Source organism: Panthera pardus, unplaced genomic scaffold (assembly GCF_024362965.1).
Source record: "Panthera pardus isolate Hobbes unplaced genomic scaffold, ASM2436296v1 HiC_scaffold_16, whole genome shotgun sequence".
Lineage (NCBI taxonomy): Eukaryota > Metazoa > Chordata > Mammalia > Carnivora > Felidae > Panthera > Panthera pardus.
Window position 1 is genome coordinate 71,963,258 of NW_026526721.1, and position 18,605 is coordinate 71,981,862.

Here is an 18,605-nt window from a genome sequence, read left to right on the forward strand (position 1 = left end):
CTGAGCCGAAACCGAGAGTCAGACGCTTAACCGACTGAGCCACCCATGTGCCTCTAGATACCAGCACTTTATGGACAACTATATTAGAAGTCAGACCGTTAACCATCTACATGGACTGCTATGCCAACAGTTCCTCCAGGGAATTCTGAGACTGTGGACCCAACTCAGGGAAGATGCAAAAATCCCAAGAAGTCCAAAGGAGTTTGGGACCCTAGAGTCTGGAGTGTCTCCAAGGTGGCACTTGGGCTGCAAAGTAAGCAGATAAGTGCCAGAGATGATGTTAGGCACTAAGGATAGGAAGACACATCAGAGGTTCATAGAAACATAAACCACAATGGTGGATACTATAGAATTTAAATGAAGGGATACTATAGAATTTAAAGGAGGGAAATGTCCAGTAGTTTGCTAGAGCCAACTTCCACTGGATCCTGAGAGCACATCTTTGGCATTTCCTCCCAACTTGGAGTTCAGTAACATCATTTTGGTAGTTTGAAATCAGCCAAGGCGGGAGTATTTATACCACAAAAATTGGCAAATACTACAAACTGGGGCTTTTTTGCCCCCAGAGAATGGGTTGGTAAACATTTACTAGCATCCACTGACTTTCCTCTTCCTCAGGGTTGGAGTCATGAGGAGGGTGTGGCACTAAAATGAGCAGGAGTCCCAGGGCAGCATGACTGAAAGGGCTGTAGGTTCAAGATGACCCAAGCTTTGGGCACCTCAGTGGCTCAATCATTAAGCATCTTACTTCAGGTCAGGTCATGACCTTGTTCATGAGTTCCACTTTGGGTGAGCCCCACTTCTCTCTCTTTTCCTCTCTCTCTCTCTCTCTGCCCCTCCTGGGATCCTCTCCACCTCCCCACCCCACCCCACCCCACCCCCCGCTCTCAAAAAAAAAAAAAAAAAAAAGGGATGACCCAAGCCTTAGCCAGCAGAAGACAGGACTAGAAAAATGCCCAGGTTTGGTCTCCTGCTCTGTACTGATTACCAGCTCACTGATTTCTGTGGCCTGGGTGCCTCTTATGAGCTGGTAGAGCCTTGAGCAGGGAGAATGAGGACAGGTTTAGTGCCAGAGCTCCTCACGTTCCCAGTGGATGGGTACAGGTGCCTTTAGATGTGGAGAGCATCGTGCGTGGGGCTATGATGGCTTCTACCAGAGCAGGTGTTGGTTTGGCATGGGGTTTGCTCTTCATCCTGTGAAGAGGTTTCAGACGGGGGCTATGAGCTTAGAGAGTGACCAGACCACTTTTAAGAAGTCTCTGGTAGCATCAGATTGCTCTCAAGTGCAACCAGCTATTAACAGCGTTGTGTGTTCTCCGTTCCCACTCAGGTGGGCTGAGGAAGGACAATGGTCTTTAAAGGGTAAGCTGTCCTACCACCTCTCTCATGGACAGGAGTAGAAGAAGGTGGGGAGAAAAGTTCCAGAACTACTTGTCTCGGTAATAACAAAACGCTGAGACAGCAGGCATCAGAGTGCCCTTAAATATACCGCCAGTCTATGCTTAATGAGCTTTGGGAGAGATATGCATATTTAGCCAGGGGACATGTGCTGCAGACCAAGGCATGCCATAGTGTCAGCTGGCAGAAACCTCAGAGATCCCCTCATCCATTGTACAGATTGGGAACTGAGGCTAGGTGAGGGGGAGGGGCTTTCTTAAGATCACACAGCCAGTGAGTGGCAGGCAAACCAGGGACTAGAACTCTGGTCTCCAGAGTCTGAACTACCTGGTCTTTCTACATCACCACACTGCCTCCTTCCCAGGCATCTAGGAAGCCAGAGGGTTATCAGGACAGCAGGAAGTAAGGCATCCTGGAAGGTTTGAGAGAGGTCATTCAGGAATGTCATTAGCAGATCTCTCTTTTCATAACCAGGTGCTATTACATGTCACAACACCACAGCGGCTAGAAGAAACAGAGCAGGAACAGACATTAGGCGCCATTGGTTACACCAGTGGTTGGTTCTTTGGGGACTTTCGCATCAGGATTGTGACTGGTCAGATCTTTGGTCTTTAAGGGGAAAAAGGTGCCAGCTTACCCCGAAGGTAGAGCAGCCAAAGCCTATGCACAGGAGAAGCAGTGGTGGGAATTCTGGAAGGGAAAGGAAAGGAAGAGAATCAGGGCTCTGTCCCAGCCCAGCTACCCACATAGAAGGTGGAATGGTGCCTTCACCTATGGCTGCATCTTAGGCAGTGACTTTTCTGTCACGTTGTCAGGCTTTTCCCCCAGTTCCAAGATGTGAAGGCTGAGATGGTCCCTCCAAGCCCCACTCAACAGAGAGGACAGGGCTGGCGGGTCTTCCAGGGTCAAGTGGGGAAACAGGAGTGCCTCACTCTTGAGAGGGAAATGGCACTTCTCCATGGCAGGCCTGGTGGTGCCAGGAGTCACCACAAAAAGGCGGCAGACCCACGGCCCACCAGCCACCTGGCAGGCTGGTTGTCTGGTGAAGTTGTTCAGGGCTCGGCACAGGACCCAGTCCTCCGTCCCACCCATGTCCACCACCTCCACAGCTGAGCCCAGGCCCGGGAGGTGCAGGAGGTGCCGGGGGGGCATGTAGGTGTGGGTGAAGAGGAGTGTGTAGTGGGTAGGCATGCTTGGGAGCACGGGTGCATGAACCACCTGCTCCAGGTGCTCCAGGCCAGGCACCAGGCCTCCCTGGTGCAGGCAGCCGAAGAAGAGGGCGCCCAGGCTGTTGAAGAGGACCAGGGTGCCCTTGCAGGGCACAGATTGGGCCTGTGGACTGCAAAGCAGGACTAGGGGGACCAGGAGTGGGATCAGGAACCTAGCCTCCTGGTGGCTAAAGGCAGACAGCAGGGCCAGAGGCATGAAGTAGAGGAGCAGGAGGCAAGGCCTGGGGCTGGACAGCAGGCTCCAGCCGCCCAGAGCCCGCGGGAAGCCCGTTCGTGCAAAGGCCTGGAGGCAGGCTTGCAGCTGTTGCCACGCAGCCTGCAGGGCCCGGGCATGCAGCATCCCAAAGAGCAGGAAACCGTTGACGGCCAGGTGAGTCAGCCGCATGTGTGTGCCATGCCTCGCCAGGTTTTGAGGATCCAGGTTGTAGTACAAGAAGTTGGCGGGTGTCAGAACAAGGGTAGTGGATCTAGATGGACTGGAGAAATACCAGCTGTCCACAGCCACAAACACCGCTGCCACGAGGGTTGCCCCTGGGAGCAGCTCCAGGGCTTCCTTCGTCAGTGACTTGAAGCCAGGGTTTGTGGCTCCACAAATGCTCCAGAGGAAGAGCGGGACCAGAGCAAAGGCCAGAAACGTGGGCCGGTTGAAGAAGCCGGCAGCCACGACGCCCCCGAGAAGCCAGCTGTGCCACCAGGGGCCTGGAGCAGGCTTCTTGGGTGTGGGGCTCCAAGCTAACCGGGGGGACACCAGCACCAGCAGCCCGGCAAAGAGCAGTCCCTCGATGGTGTTGGAGAAGGTCCTTGTGTAGAAGACCAGAGTGACGTAGGAACCAGACAGCAGGACCAGGGCGTTCCAGCGCTCCGCCCCCCACAGCGGGGCCAGGTGGTACACGGCCATGTCCAGGGCAAAGGAGAGGGCAGTGAGGAGGAGCCGGGGTCCTACCAGCAGCACGTAGCCGCTCACCGGGCCCGGCCATGGCCCCCACTGTTCCCAGAGCCTGAGCAGCCAGAAGGCAGAGCCGGAGGTCAGCAGTGGGAAGACCACCGTGCGGCAGGAGCTGGTGGGGTGAAACTCCCATGGCCGTGCAGCTTCTATACCCAGGATGTCCTCTGCGGACAGAGAAGTGGAGATGAGCCAGGTCCAAGCTCAGGGCACGTGGGAGACAAAATTCTAGGATGGCCCCGAGATTTTCCCAGCCACTAGTGAACATGGCCTGCACGATCCCTGGGCCTCTGAAGATGGTGGCTGTCACTCCTGTGGTTAGGTTATGTCACAGAGGATGGCTGACCATTAGACAGGGGGTAACCCCGTGTGGGCCCGACGTAACCACACGAGCCTTTTGAAAGCAAAGAGTTTTCTCAGCTGGTGGTGGAAGAGGACATCAGAGAATCAAACCATGGGGATTTGGTGCACCACTGCTGGCTCAAAGGTGGAGGGCCCCTGGCAGGGAATGTGAGTGGCCTCCAGTTCCATATCGGCAAATTTGTCCAACTGACAAGAATGAGCCTCGAAGCGGATTTCCCCCCAGAGCTTCCAGACAAGATCTCAGCCTGGCCCAGACCTTGATTTCAGACTTGTGACACGCTGGGCGGAGAGCCCCTACCTGACTTCTGATTTATAGAACCATGATTTGTTAAGCAGCAACAGAAATGAACATAGGGAGCTCAGCCCTTCCGAGGTCCCCCTGTGAAGGGGGCCTGGGAAGCGAGGGGACACTGTGCCCTGGGCAGGGTGTGGGGAGAGCAGGGGGAGGCTCCAGTCCGAAGAGTGCTAAAGCCTCCAACATCAGAGTCAAAAACCCGTCTCTGTGATGATGGTTGTCATCTAGGACAGGCATGTGAGACAGGGGAAGGAAACGAGCGGTTGTGGTTATGGTCAGAAGTGACTTCAGTGTTGCCTATGATACTTAAGATTTTTAGAAGAAAAATGTATTCAAGCAGTACTTATGTAATTAACCTGCTTGCTCCCCGGGGCTGGTCTGTGCCCCTGTGCCCCAGTGTCCCAGAGTTCTGAGGGGTGGGTGAGGGAAACCAACTCTTAATTTCTGCATCTCAGCTCCAAGCCCCACAATATCTCATGCCTGATTAACACTGCTGGCTGTTTAGGGCTCTTTGCTTCTCCTACTTATTTTACTTATTCCTACGGCCTCTTGGCTGTTTTCTCTTTCTACGTCAGAAGGTGAAAGGGAAACAGAAAATCTAGGATCAGATCAACCTGGCTGCTTTTTTTTAGTGGCCACGTTTTTAAAAAGTGTGGAAAAGACTGGACCTTTCACCTTAAGAAATGAATCCACCTGTTGAGCCCTATGACAGAGATAGATGCATGCCTCCCCAATATCCATCCATTCCCTCCCTCTTTCCTTTCTTCTCTCCTTCCCTCCCTCCCTCCCTTCTTTCTTCCTTCCCTCCCTCCTTCCTTCAACTCTTTAGTTGGGCACATATCTGACCACATATAGTTGGTCAGATATAAAGAGTATTTTTCAGGGGCACTCGGCTGGCTTAGTCAGTGGAGCATGTGACTCTTGATCTTGTGGTTGTAAGTTTGAGTCCCACAATGGGTGCAGAGATTACTTAAAAATAAAATCTTTATGGGGGGCCTGGGTGGCTCAGTCAGTTGGGCATCCAACTCTTGGTTTCGGCTCAGGTTATGGTCTCACAGTTCATGGGTTCAAGCCCCACATCAGGCTCCATGCTGATATTCAGAGCCTGCTTGGGACTCTCTCTCTCTCTCTCTGCCACTCCCCTGCTCTCTCTCTCAAAATAAATAAACAAACAAACTTTAAAACATAAAATAAAATCTTTAGGGGCACCTGGGTGGCTCAATCAGTTAAGCATCCAACTTCACCTCAGATCATGATCTCATAGTCCATGAGTTGGAGCCCTGTGTTGGGCTCTGTGCTGGCAGCTCAGAGCCTGGAGCTTGCTCGGGATTCCATGTCTCCCTCTCTCTCTGCACCTGATCCACTCAAGCTCTGCCTCTCTTTCTCAAAATTAATACATTAAAAAAAAATTTTAAGGGACGCTTGGGTGGCTCAGTCGGTTGGGCGTCCGACTTTGGCTCAGGTCATGATCTCACAGTTCGTGGGTTCGAGCCCCGCATCGGGCTCTGTGCTGACAGCTCAGAGCCTGGAGCCTGCTTCAGATTCTGTGTCTCCCTCTCTCTCTGACCCTCCCCCGTTCATGCTCTGTCTCTCTCTGTCTCAAAAATAAATAAACATTAAAAAAAAATTAAAAAAAATTTTTTAATTAAAAAAATAAAATAAAATAAAATCTTAAAAAAAAAGACTATTTTTCAGCATCCTTTGCAACTGGGTGTGGTCGTGTAATACATCCTGACCAATGGCATGGAAATGAGCAAAAAGTATGTGACATTCAAAATATGTCCATTAAAGAGAGCAGGCATGCCCATCTCCTTTCCAATAGCTGGAAAGACTTGATTTTAGACTTGATGGCTGGAGCTCAAGCAGCCATCTTGAACCATGAGAAAGAAGCCATGTGCCCACAGCATCTGAAAAGCCTCAAGGTCTCTGGCAACCATCCTCATGATGTGTCCTACACCACCCAGCAGATACATTCTAACAAGTGAGCATTCCAGGCCTGGATTCCCTCAGCCCTTATATGAACCCAGAGAAGAAAAGTTTCATGATCTCAGACCACATCCTGTGTAAGTTTCCCTAAGCATCTGGGAAGCCCAACTCTAAAATCTCTCCACTGAATAGTACAAAACTGCTTTCATTCAGAATAACCTGTGCTATTGGTCCAAGCAGGAAAACATCAGAGGCTGGCATTTTCTTAGTATCATCCAGAAAATCAATGTCACCAGTCAGGGAGGAGATGCGAAATCCCCACTCCCAAGTTCTCACTCCAGAGAGGCTCATGGAATTACTACTCGTCCACACAGACATGTTTCTCCCTCCCCACTGAATATCCAATCAGCAATAGTCCAGACTCTGTGGCAACTTATCCTAACCACACACAGGGAGCTTACCCGCCATGACCTCAGGTGACTGGAAGAACTCATCTGGGTGCACATAGCCCGTCTGCGGAAGGAGACACCACAGCAGACGGAGCAGGCTGAGGCTGCCCCACAGGGCCCTGAGTGCCATCTTCAGGTCAAACTTGCTGCCAAGACACTGGGCCAAGAGCCTAGAATGGCTTCTCAGTTGCTCCAGACGCAATTCTGGTTCCACAGATCTGCATCTGCTGACGATAGCATTTGTTAGTTATAAGGTAAATTATGATACGTCCAATTGCCTGGACAAACTCAAAATGGGTTTGCATACAATAAAAATGTTAATAATAGCTGCTATTTACTAAGTGCCCGTTAAGTAGTAGGAACTTAACACCCGTATCTCATTTTGTCCTTTCTACATTTCGGGGCAGTGGGTCTTATTATCTCCATTTTACATATAGGGAAAGTGAGACCTCTATTGAATGACCTGGTCACTGCTAACCATATTTGTTAAGAGTCTATCTGCACATAGGATCTGCAGACCCTCCAAATATGGTTCTCACAGCCCCATCCTGTTCACCAGCTCCTGTCCACGGGCACGGCAGCCTGTCTCTTGCCCATGTGAAAACTGTCGGAACCTCAATGCATTCCATCCATTTCCCTGCAAACATAAAATCTATTTGACCCCATTGTCTCCAGTCACTCCCTCCAACCTTCACACACCCTGAAATTGACCTTTCGGAAGGTGATAAGAACTTACTGCTATGGCCTGAATGTTTGTGCCCTGCCCCATTCATATGTTGAAATCCTAATGCCCGATGTAATAATGTCAGAAAGGTGGGGCCTTCGGGAGGGAGCCCTCCTGAATAGGATTAGTGTTCTTATAAAAGAGATCTCACAGAACTCCCTCATCCTCTCCAACGTGTGAGGGCACCTTGGGAAAGTGTGGACTATATGCCAGGGAGAGGGCCCCTCACCATGCCCGCGCCTTGATTTTGGACTTCCCAGGCTCTAGAACTGCGAGAAATAAATTCTGTGGTTTATAAGCCACCCAGTCTGTGTATTTTGTTATAGCAGCCTGGGCACACAAAGACACTTTCTCTTGCTCAGGATTCTCACTCCCTGGACTCAAAAATGAGTAGGGGGGCGCCTGGGTGGCTCAGTCGGTAAAGCGGCCGACTTCGGCTCAGGTCATGATCTCGCGGTCCGTGAGTTCGAGCCCTGCGTCGGGCTCTGTGCTGACAGCTCAGAGCCTGGAGCCTGTTTCGGATGCTGTGTCTCCCTCTCTCTGACCCGCCCCCGTTCATGCTCTGTCTCTCTCTGTCTCAAAAATAAATAAACGTTAAAAAAAAAAAATTAAAAAAAAAATCAGTAGGAATCTGAGCCCTTTACATGATGAACCTATATATCAGCACCCGCATATCATCTCTGGTGAACAGAAAAACAAGTTTGACTCTCCTCCAAGAATACATATGATGACTGTTTCCTGACTTTGATATTTTATTAAGGTATTTATTTATTTATTCATTTATGTATTTATTTATTATTTGGAGACAGAGTGAAATGGGGAGAGGGGTCGAGAGAAGGGGGATACAGAGTATCCAAAGCAGGTTCTGTACTGACAGCAGGTAGCCCAATGCAGGGCTTGAACTCACAAACAATGAGATCATGACCTGAGCCAAAGTCAGACGCTTAACGACTGAGCCACCCAGGCGCCCATATATTTTAAAGCCTGACCTTAAACAGCTATTGTTCTCAGGTGGAATATGTCATAGCAGGGATGAGACAGGGAAGCAACAGAACAGGAATCTAGCAGATCCTGACAAGGAGCCTCTTGACACTTACTAACACTTCAAGGAGTTTGAAAGATAACTTTTTGCATCCTCTCCTCGAACTTTCGAACTGCATTGTACAGACTCTTTTTCCAGAACTGAGAGACTAAGAGAATCAAAGACCGAGTTAACACGATCCAACTGATGGTCCTTAGGACCCAATACCAACCTGTCATTACCGAAACATTTGAGTAAAATTCACAACTGCAAAGAAAAGACCACCCCCCCCCACCCCCCCCACCATTCCCAGGACCAGCCAGGGCGTGACCGGTTGTGGTCTGACCTAAAGGTGGGAACCAATCAAGTTCTGCTGAGTGGTTTGAAAAAAAGGCGGGAACCAATCAAGTTCTGCTGAGTGTTCAAATTTAAATGTCAACCAATAACAGCTCTGTAACCAGGAAAAATCCCTAACTTGTTTGTGCCTGTCTATAAAAGAAGCTGTAAGATCCTCGCTCGGGACCTCTTAGCGTCACCGGTAACGAGTGCGCTGAGGTCCGGGTTCAAACCTGCAATAAATTACCCTTGGCGCTTGGCTTTGACTCTGGACTCTGGTGGTTTGTTTTCGGGGGTCTCTAGAATCGGGGCATATCAGAACCAGTGACTATCCTGACTTTTAGAGATAAGGTGAGGCCAAACTTAATGCTGGAATGCAGGCAAGGATCCCATTCCTTCCCAATCAATGCCTGAAAGAGAACTTCAAGTACCTCCATTTTGACCTTAGTCTGTACTTTCTAACTGATCAAATTCTTCTTTCCAGCTTATCCCTTAACTCAGGCAAGAGACCTTGCGGGCAAAGCATCCCATGGTGGGAACCAAAGCTACCCCTTCATGAAAGCAATAAGGACTGCCCTGAGCCAGCAAGACCCCATGTGACTGACCCCAAGACAATGATCTACCTGACCTTTACTGCCCACCCGCATGTACCCACAATGTTAGTCCACTGTCTCCCCAGTGCTGGCCTCCCTGAAATAAGTTCCTTTTCTGTTTCAACCACACTTGTCTCTCTGCCTTTGTATTTTGTCAGTGGTGAGTGACTGAATCTGGTCTGTTTCGGATCCTCGGAGCTAGGAGCTCTTGCACCTCTGTGCCCTGGTTACAAGCCTTCACTTTAACTTTCTTTCCAGGCTGGAATTCAAAGTGCACTGTAATTTAACAGCTCACAGGATGATGTTGTGGGTTTGGTTTTCAGCAGTTTCAGCCCTGCAGGTAATAGGGGAGAAGGGTCTCTTTCAGGGCATGCAAAAGTCATTTTATGAGGACCTTGAGCTGGGAATTTGAAGCCCAGCAAAGGCATCATATACACGTCACCCAAAACCTTCCCTGGGGTATCTCTAATGCCACATCACTCCATGGACTACCAGTGCCCTCCTTACCACTTGAAATAGAGTCATTTAAATCTAATCAGGCTAGGGGCACCTGGGTGGCTCAGTTGGTTAAGCGTCCAACTTCAGCTCAGGTCACGATCTCACAGTTCGTGCATTTGAGCCCCGTGTCGGGCTCTGTGCTGACAGCCCAGAGCCTGGAACCTGCTTCAGATTCTGTGTCTCCCTCTCTCTCTGCCCCTCCCCTGCTCTCTCTCTCTCTCTCTCTCTCTCAAAGATAAATAAACATTTAAAAAAATCAAATACAATCAGGCTAGAGAACCAATTCTAGAAAACCCAGAACCTCTATTCAAAAAATTCATCTTTAAGATTCTGTTCCTCTAGAACCCTTACAGTAACAAAATCTTAGGGTTCAGCCAGAGAAAGAGAACTGGTAGGAGATATACATTAAGATTTACTGCAAGGAATTGGTTTATGCACTTGGGGGGGCTGGCTAGGCAAATCTGAAGTCGATAGGGTAGACTGTTAGGAAGACCAGGAAACTCTAGGGAGGAGATAAAGCTGTAGTTCGTAGAGGAGGGAAGCTTCTTGTTCAGGAACACCTTGGTTCGTTCCAAAGGCCTTTCAACTGATTCTCTCAGGTCTAGACAGATTATCTAGAATAACGTCCCTTATTTAAAGTCAAATGTTTGTGGACTTTTATTGCATCTACAAAATACCTTCACGACAACATTTAGATTCATGTTTGACTAACTGGGGGCTATCGCTTAGTCAAGATGACACGCACAAAAACGGACTATCACACGCTAAATAATTCAGTGTTTATAACTGTGTTTGCATTTTAGACCAATGGGAGAATTCTTTATGCAACTTAACAGTGACTCACTTCCTGTACTCAACATTCTGTTAATGGTGTTCCCTGTAGCTGTAGTTCCCCTGTGGTATTCCACTGGAGATATAGAGATATAGACTAAAATTTACTTATTCTTCTTACTGTTGTTTATCTGCTAGAGCATCTCTGAGTGTTGACACATTTTTCTATTCCTACGAATGCTGCTGCTACAAACATTCTTATACAGGAGTTCTCTGACGTACATATATAGAAATGGAACCCCTGAGTCTTGGGTGTGCAGGCTTTCAACTTCATTAAAGAATGCCCAACTCTTTTTCCAAAGGTCCTGCCAGCCAGCAAATATTATAGTGCCCACTGCTTCACATGCTCCTTTACGCTTGGGATTCTCTAACATTTTGATTTTGTGAATCTTTTGGGTATTTACATGCATTTCCCTGAATACCAGTGCGGTCGAACACCTTTCAAATGTTTGTGGAACATTTTTGTTCTTCTGTGGAAATCCTTCTGACCATTTTTTCTTAGTATGTGTAGGAATTCTTTTTTTTTTTTTTTTAATTTTTTTTAATGTTTATTTATTTTTGAGACAGAGAGAGACAGAGCATGAACAGGGGAGGGGCAGAGAGAGAGGGAGACACAGAATCCGAAACAGGCTCCAGGCTCTGAGCTGTCAGCACAGAGCCCGACGCGGGGCTTGAAATCACGGACCGTAAGATCATGACCTGAGCCGAAGTCGGACACCTAACCGACCAAGCCACCCAGGCGCCCCATTCTTTTTTTTTTTTTTTAATATTTTTTTATCCTTTTTTTATGTTGATTTATTTTTAGAGACAGGGAGAGACAGCAGGGGAGAGGCACAGAGAGAGGGAGACAGAGATCTGAAGCAGGCTCCGTGCTGACAGCAGAGATCCAGACATGGGGCTCAAACTCACAAACCGCAGGACCATGACCTGAGCTGAAGTCGGATGCTTAACCCACTGAGCCACTCAGGTGCCCCTCCAACATTTACTTTTTAATGGTCCATTTTGGTAGACATTCCGTGGATGCTTGAGAGCACCATATATCCTACAGTTATTGGATACATAGTTCTACACATGTTCATTAGATCAAGTTTGTTAACTGTGTTCCTCAAACCTTTTATATCTTTAATGATTTTCCATTACTTATTCTACAAATCACAGAAACGTGTGTCAAAAAATAGCTCATGAGGAGTGAACTTGTCTAGTCTTCCTTGTAATTTTGTCATTTTAGCTCAGTTTTGAAGCTGTGTCATTGTTTTTATAAATTATAAGTTTAGAATTGTTGGGGTGCCTGGCTGGCTCAGTTGGTAAAGCATGCAATTCTTGATCTTGGGGCTATAAGTTCAAGCCCCACATTGGGTATAAAGATTACTTAAAAATAAATATTTTTTAAAACGTTTATTTTTAAAAATAATAAATAAAATAAAATAACAAAAAATTTTAAAAATAAAATAATAAACAGAGAGCATGCAAATGAGCGAGCAGGGGAGGAGCAGAGAGGAGAAAGAGAATCCCAAGCAGAGAGAAAGAGAGAGAAAGAGAGTGCCAAACATGTTCCACACTATCAGTGCAGAACCCACGAACCATGAGATCGTGACCTGAGCCGATATCAAGAGTTGAATGTTTAATCGACTGAGCCACCCAGGCAACCCCAAATCTTTTTTTTTTAATTAAATGTTTATTTATGTATTTTGAGAGAGAAAGAAAGCATTCGGACATGATCGGGGAGGGGCAGAGAGAGAGGGAGAGAGAATCCCAAGCAGGTTCTGTGGCACAGTGCAGAGCCCGATGCAGGGCTCAATCTCATGACTGCGAGATCATGACCTAAGCCAAAATCAAGAGGCGGACACTTAACCCACTGAGTCACCAGGCACCTCAAAAATAAAATCTTTAAAAAAAAGTTTAGAATTGTTAGAACAGTGAACATTTTGCCATTATACAGTTATCTTTTTTTATCTCTAGTGTTTTTTTCCTAAAATATTTTGATATTAATATAGTTAATATAGCTATATGAGCTTTCTTTTATTTAGTATTCCTAGTACTGTATATCATTTTAATATTTATTTCTTATTTTTATTTTTTTCTGTTTGAATCACTTTCAGTATTAAATACAAAAGGTGAGCACCTACTTTTTTTGTTTTTTAGACACACACACATAGGTCTCTAACAGCCAAAAGGGGCAGAGGAAATGAGCTCCTGTACTGTCCTCCACAGTCCCCATCCTGTGGTTAAAGCTGCTGCTGGCCCTCCCTCCCTTTGGGCATGGAAATTCACAATACACCCCAGCTGTGATGCCTTATGTATTTCATACTGTGTATGTGTCCCTTCCCAACATCTCCATGCTTAAAACCAAAAAATGGTCAGGGGTACATCCTTCCCAGTGGCCTCAGTTCCTATGCCACAATGGGATAGTAAGGAGATCTTCAGGTCACAAGTTATTTAGTGAAAGGGGTGGGATGGCCAGAGTGAGGACAGCAGAAATGGTGCAGCAGGGAGGGCACGGTTGCAAGTTAGGAGGAGTCTAGGTGAGACACTCGGGAGAATTCTCCCCACCAGGTTTAGATGGACCAATGTGCCAAAGTAAAAAAATAATAATAATCCTGGGGTGCCTGGGTGGCTCAGTCGGTTAAGCGTCTGACTTTGGCTCAGGTCATGATCTCATGGTTTGTAAGTTCGAGTCCTATGTTGGGCTCTGTGCTGACAGCTCAGAGCTTGGAGCCTGCTTCGGATTCTGTGTCTCCCTCTCTCTCTGCCCCTCCCCTGCTCACACTCTGTCTCTCTCTCAAAAATAAACATTAAAATTTTTTTTTAACTAATAATCCAAATAATCAGCAGTTCAAACACTACTGAATTTTCAAACTTGTCCAGCAAGAGAAGCCACATAGCAGGAACAATATAGAGCTTTCCAGGAAATGAAGGTAGAGCCCTGGCAAGCCCCCTGAGAACCTGCGTTAGGCCCTACAAGTATCTGCCGTCGCTGTGGGTGTTGCTGCTGCTCCATTCGCAACTTCTCAATCTCGAAGACAACAGGAAGCACCAGGATCATGAAGGCTGGCCTGGAAAACCTGCACATTTTTTGAGCCCCAAAGAGGGAGTGATGAAAAGGGGCGCCAGCCATGGACCGGACCCTCTCTGGGACCATCTCTGTCAGACCCCACAGTCTCTCTGACAGGGTCTCATCCAGCTCCTCTTTGCCTTCCTCCTCCAGCTCCTCGTGTCTTCTCGGCATTGCCTTTCAGAAGCAGTTCATCCAGGGACAGGGGCACCCCAGGACTGCCAGTGGTGGCCAAAATTATAATATTTAACATGCTATGTTCTGTGGTTTCACTGCGATGATTCTGGGTGTACATTTCTCTTTAGCATATTTGGAAACTTCATTGGCTTCCTGACTGTATGGATTGGGTCCTTTCCCATCTATAGAAAGTAATCTTCCCTGGGGCGCTTGGGTGGCTCAGTTGGTTAAGCGTCCGACTTCGGCTAAGGTCATAATCTCACGGTTTGTGAGTTCGAGCCCCGCATCAAGTGACCTCGAGCCCCGCTTCAGTCTCTGTGCTGACAGTGAGAGCCTGTGTAGGATTCTCTCTCTCCCTCTCTCTCTCTGCCTCTCACTCCCTCATGCCCTCTCTCTCTCTCAAAAATACATAGATACATACATACAAACAAACTTGGGGGAAAAATACTCTTCCATTATTTTTTTTTTCAAACATTTCCTCTTCTCTCTTTTTTATTTATTCTCCCTCTGGAATTATGATTAAATGTATGATAGACCTTGTTGGTCTATCTTCTATGTCATTTTAACTTCTATTTTATATTTTCCCTATCTTTGTCTCTCTGGGCTATATTTCAAATAATTTCTTCTGTTCTATCCTCCACATCCCTAATCATCCTTTCAGCTATATTTAACCAGCTTTAAACTTATCTACTGAGTTTTACATTTCAATTTTTTATTTTTCTTTCCTCTGAGTTTTTTTTTCCACATTTGCTTGCTCTTTTGTCATATTTTCAAGCCTCTCTTATTTATTCTATTACATTAAACATGCTTATTTGAGTATGCTAGATCTGACAATTCCAGCATCTAAAGGTTTTTTTTTTGTTTGTTTGTTTGTTTGTTTGTTTTTTTGGTGGGAGGAGGGCACGCCTGGGTGGCTCAGTCAGTTAAGTTACTGACTTCAGCTCAAGTTGTGATCTCAGGGTTCCTGAGTTCCAGCCTGTGTCAGGCTCTGAAGCAGCGTGGACCCTGCTTCAGATCCTCTGTATCCCTTTTTCTCCATCCCTCCCCTGCTTGCATGCTCTCTCTCTCTCTCTCTGTCAAAAATAAATCAACATTTAAAAAATATATAAAGTTTTTTTGGGTCTGAATCTGCTGTCTCATTTCCGCTGGTTCTTACTCATAGTGCCTTGTTTACCTCTATATTTGGCAAATTATTTTATTTGGGGCTGCTTATTTTCCTTGGACATAACCTGTGGGAATTATTTGAGGCCAGGGATGAAGGCAAATTTCTGAATTCCACTGAAAAGGATTTACACTTGCTTCTGTCAGGTACCTGGGGGCATCAAAAGTCTGGGACCAATTCTGATCATATTATTGACTCTAGGGTGTTTTGTTTTGTTTTGTTTTGTTTTGTTTCCCTTTTAGGGGAGGTGGTACCTAATCATGTGAATCCAGGCTGAAAATCTATATGAAAGCAGGCTTGTGGTTACATATTCTCAGGGGAGATTTGCCCACCCACACTCCAATTCAATTAGCATCAGGATCCCAGTCCTCTGCAGAAGGAATAGTTTATTTCTGGGTCACCTTTACATGGAGAATGTAATCCTCCAGAGTCCCAGCTTTGAGCGAGTCTCCTGTTAAGCTTCTCTCTTGAGTGGGCATCAGGTTTTATCTTCTGTCCTGCCAGTCCTGAGAGAGCACAAAAACCCATGTTCATAAGCACTCAGTTTTGTATATGTCCTTAGTCCATATCTGGCTTCAAGGCCCTGAATACCTCTCTAGGCCCCTGCTCTTGTGCCTTAGTATTCCTTACCTTTTGTTCAGCTCATGTATCGTTACATTTATTATAATTGAATTTGTAGGGGCACCTGGGTGGTTCAGTAGGTTAAGTGACCAACTCTTGATTTTGGTTCAGGTCATGATCCCAGGGTCTTGAGATCAAGCCCCACATTGGGCTCTGCACTAAGCATGGAACGTGCTTAAAATTCTCTCTCTCACTCCCTTTGCCCCTCTCCCCCGCTCATGCTCTGTCTCTAAAATTTGAGAAAAAAAATCGATTTTGTGTAGATAATACAGAGGACTGCAAGAAAAACTGCCTTTCTTGGAGTCTAATCCCAATTGAATTCAGGTACGGGATCTCCTCCGAGAATGTGTAACCACAAGCCTATCCTCATATAGGTTGTCAGCCTGAATTCTCATGATTCAGCACCACCTCCCCCAAAAGAAAAAAAAAACCAAACCTGGGGCCAATGATGATTAAAAATGTACAATTTCAGATTGTAATGCACATACAATAATAATACAAGATAGATTACATATAAATTATTATTTTATATTTATGTATAGACAGAGAGGTGAGCACAAGAAATAACCATGTTGAGAGGTAAGATGAGGGTTGTGAAAAGCTAAGTTAGCTTAAGCTGTGTCAAGATATTTCCAAGGAAGTCATGTACTTAGGGGTCAGCCTTGGTCAGTGGATCTTGTGGTCATTATCTGAGAGGAAACAGGAAGTGTGACAGGACTGTGTTGCAAACATATCCGGGCTCTTTTAGGATATGGCCCAAAACTACTAAGGGGAATCCGGGTGTCTCCACAATTGTTGCGGGTGGACGGGATGGGCTGACGCTATGCCCAGGCCTCTGAAGCTGGTTCTAGAACTGCTGGCAGGCTGTTCCACCGTGTTCAGGAGGGAGGGCGATCGTGGGACCATTGGGATAATGACTTGACTATGAGGCCTATGGAACAAGCCAGCCTGTGGCCCTGAAGAGTATAAATGTGCTTTAACCATCCCACCTGATCCCTCTCTTATCCTGCCCCTCTAGTTACTACACGCTCTGCCCAAGCCTATGACATTGGCTGGGCTGCTCCATCTCAGGGGTGCGGCTTGGAACAGTGGAATTAATTGCGTTTATCTCTATGAGGGCTGTCTGACAATTCAGTGAGGATTTTGGTGTATCTAATATGCTTTGGAACAGGAAAGGAATCACACAATGTTTGTTTGAGGATATGCTTTTGTCACTTAGCAAAATATCATGAGCGTCTTGCTGTACGTTATAAGCATCCTCACCCACCAGCCACAAGCTCTCCATCCGTTCTGTATCTACTTGCTCCCTCTGTTCCCTTCAGCTGGCACCTTCTCTTCCTCATAAGCGTGTCTGATTATCTGCCATTCCTAGAAAAACAACCTCCCAAAACTTTCCCTGAGCTGATGTGCCCTCCATCCACCATCTCTCTCTCCATGTCCCTGTACGGGACTCCCTAAACCATCCACATTCACTGAACGTGCTTCTCACGTCTTGTTGGCCGCTGTACCCTGGATGGTCTAGCTTTGCCCACCACCACGGTGCTGACACAGCCCTCTCCTGGGCCTCATTGCTTTTCTAATTGTCAAACCCAATGGTCACTTCAGGTCCCTACCTTGCATGTCATGTGACAACAGGGATCCCTCACAATTCCCATCTCCTTCTAGAGTGCCTTCCTACACCATAAAAGGCTGGGAAGCAAAAGGCTTCATTTTGTAGATTCCCTTCAAGTTGGGTTATGCGAATGAGGTTTTAAGAATTTAGAGAGCAGGGGCACCTGGGTGGCTCAGTCAGTTAAGCATCTGACTTTGCCTCAAGTCATGATCCCACAGCTTGTGAGTTCGAGCCCCACGACAAGCCCCATGTCGGGCTCTGTGCTGACAGCTCAGAGCCTGAAGCCTGCTTCAGATTCTGTGTCTCCCTCTCTCTGCCCCTCCCTGGCTCACTCTCTCTTTCTCTCTCAAGAATAAATAAGCAATGAAAAGTTAAAAAAAAAAAAAAAAAGAATTCAGAGAGCAGATGTGAGACAGACCATATATCTGCAATTTTCATTGTCTTCTCTGGGCAAACAAGATTATGGAGACGTGGAGTTTTCCTGCAGCAGCTTCCCAGTGTCCAGCCCCAGCTTCGTGGGTACGGAGACACAGCTGCAGTTATGGTGGCATCCTGACTTTCAGCAACAGTGCTGTGTTACTAAATTTGACTGAGTCCCAAGGTAGCCTTAACACTTGCTGGACTGTCACACAAATGGCAGCACCTCTAGTGAGTTACTTCTGGGTGTTTACAGAGTCTTTCCTGGAGGCCCAAACTATAGCCCATTCTTCCAGGGCACCTAATGACTTATAGTACCTGTATAAATTCCTTTTCTGCTGGCTTCTATTTCCCATACTGAATGCTGGTCGTTTGGTATCAGAGGTGGCTCTAGGCAAGGATGGGAATATTCATATGCTGAAAGAAAATAACTGTGCACCAACAGCGGGGGAAGCCTGGGCCCCGCTTAGGCCTCCTTGGCAGCAGGTGTTCTGGCCCATGGCTCAGAGAAGTGCACCCTCCCCTTATGCATGTCCCCACAGCCTTCCAGAGCCTCTCAGTCCACCAGCTCCGCCACACCAGCAAAACCCTCCCACGCTCACCAGCTTTTCCATCTTGACCACACAGCTCATTCTGCTTTCATCCACTGCCTCCATGTCGAAGGGCCCCTTGTCACCCTTCTTCTGGACGTTCTGGTCCCTAGGCCCCAGACCACAATCAGGTCCACCCTGCAGGAAAAGGGAACAGTCAAAGGGCCCAGACACACGCCACCGTCCCTCCCACAAGAGCATGCATACATACATAAATGGAAACAGAAGAAAATAACTACCAGTCTATCTTCTATGTCCAAAATTTTTTTTCAAGAACATGGGCAAAACAAAGATATTTTCTGGCAGATCAAAACTGAAAGATCTTTACAAGCAGACCCTCAGGAAATTCCAAAGTTTACATATATATA

At 47.0% G+C, this 18,605-nt stretch overlaps 2 protein-coding genes across 2 annotated transcripts; both read right to left on the bottom strand.

Moving 5' to 3' along the window:
* Window positions 1-1,840: 1,840 nt before the first annotated feature.
* Window positions 1,841-18,371, bottom strand: PIGZ (phosphatidylinositol glycan anchor biosynthesis class Z). Its single transcript, XM_053903508.1, has 4 exons — window positions 18,250-18,371; window positions 15,399-15,503; window positions 6,616-6,827; window positions 1,841-3,737 (listed from the first exon to the last, which is right to left on the bottom strand). Exons 3-4 carry the CDS (start codon window positions 6,731-6,733, stop codon window positions 2,170-2,172), a joined length of 1,686 nt encoding a protein of 561 aa, XP_053759483.1. The 5' UTR covers window positions 6,734-6,827; window positions 15,399-15,503; window positions 18,250-18,371; the 3' UTR covers window positions 1,841-2,169.
* LOC109266240 (mitochondrial import receptor subunit TOM22 homolog) lies at window positions 13,458-13,832 on the bottom strand. Its single transcript, XM_053904162.1, has one exon. The coding sequence runs from the start codon at window positions 13,830-13,832 to the stop codon at window positions 13,458-13,460; it is 375 nt and encodes a 124-aa protein (XP_053760137.1).
* Window positions 18,372-18,605: the final 234 nt, after the last annotated feature.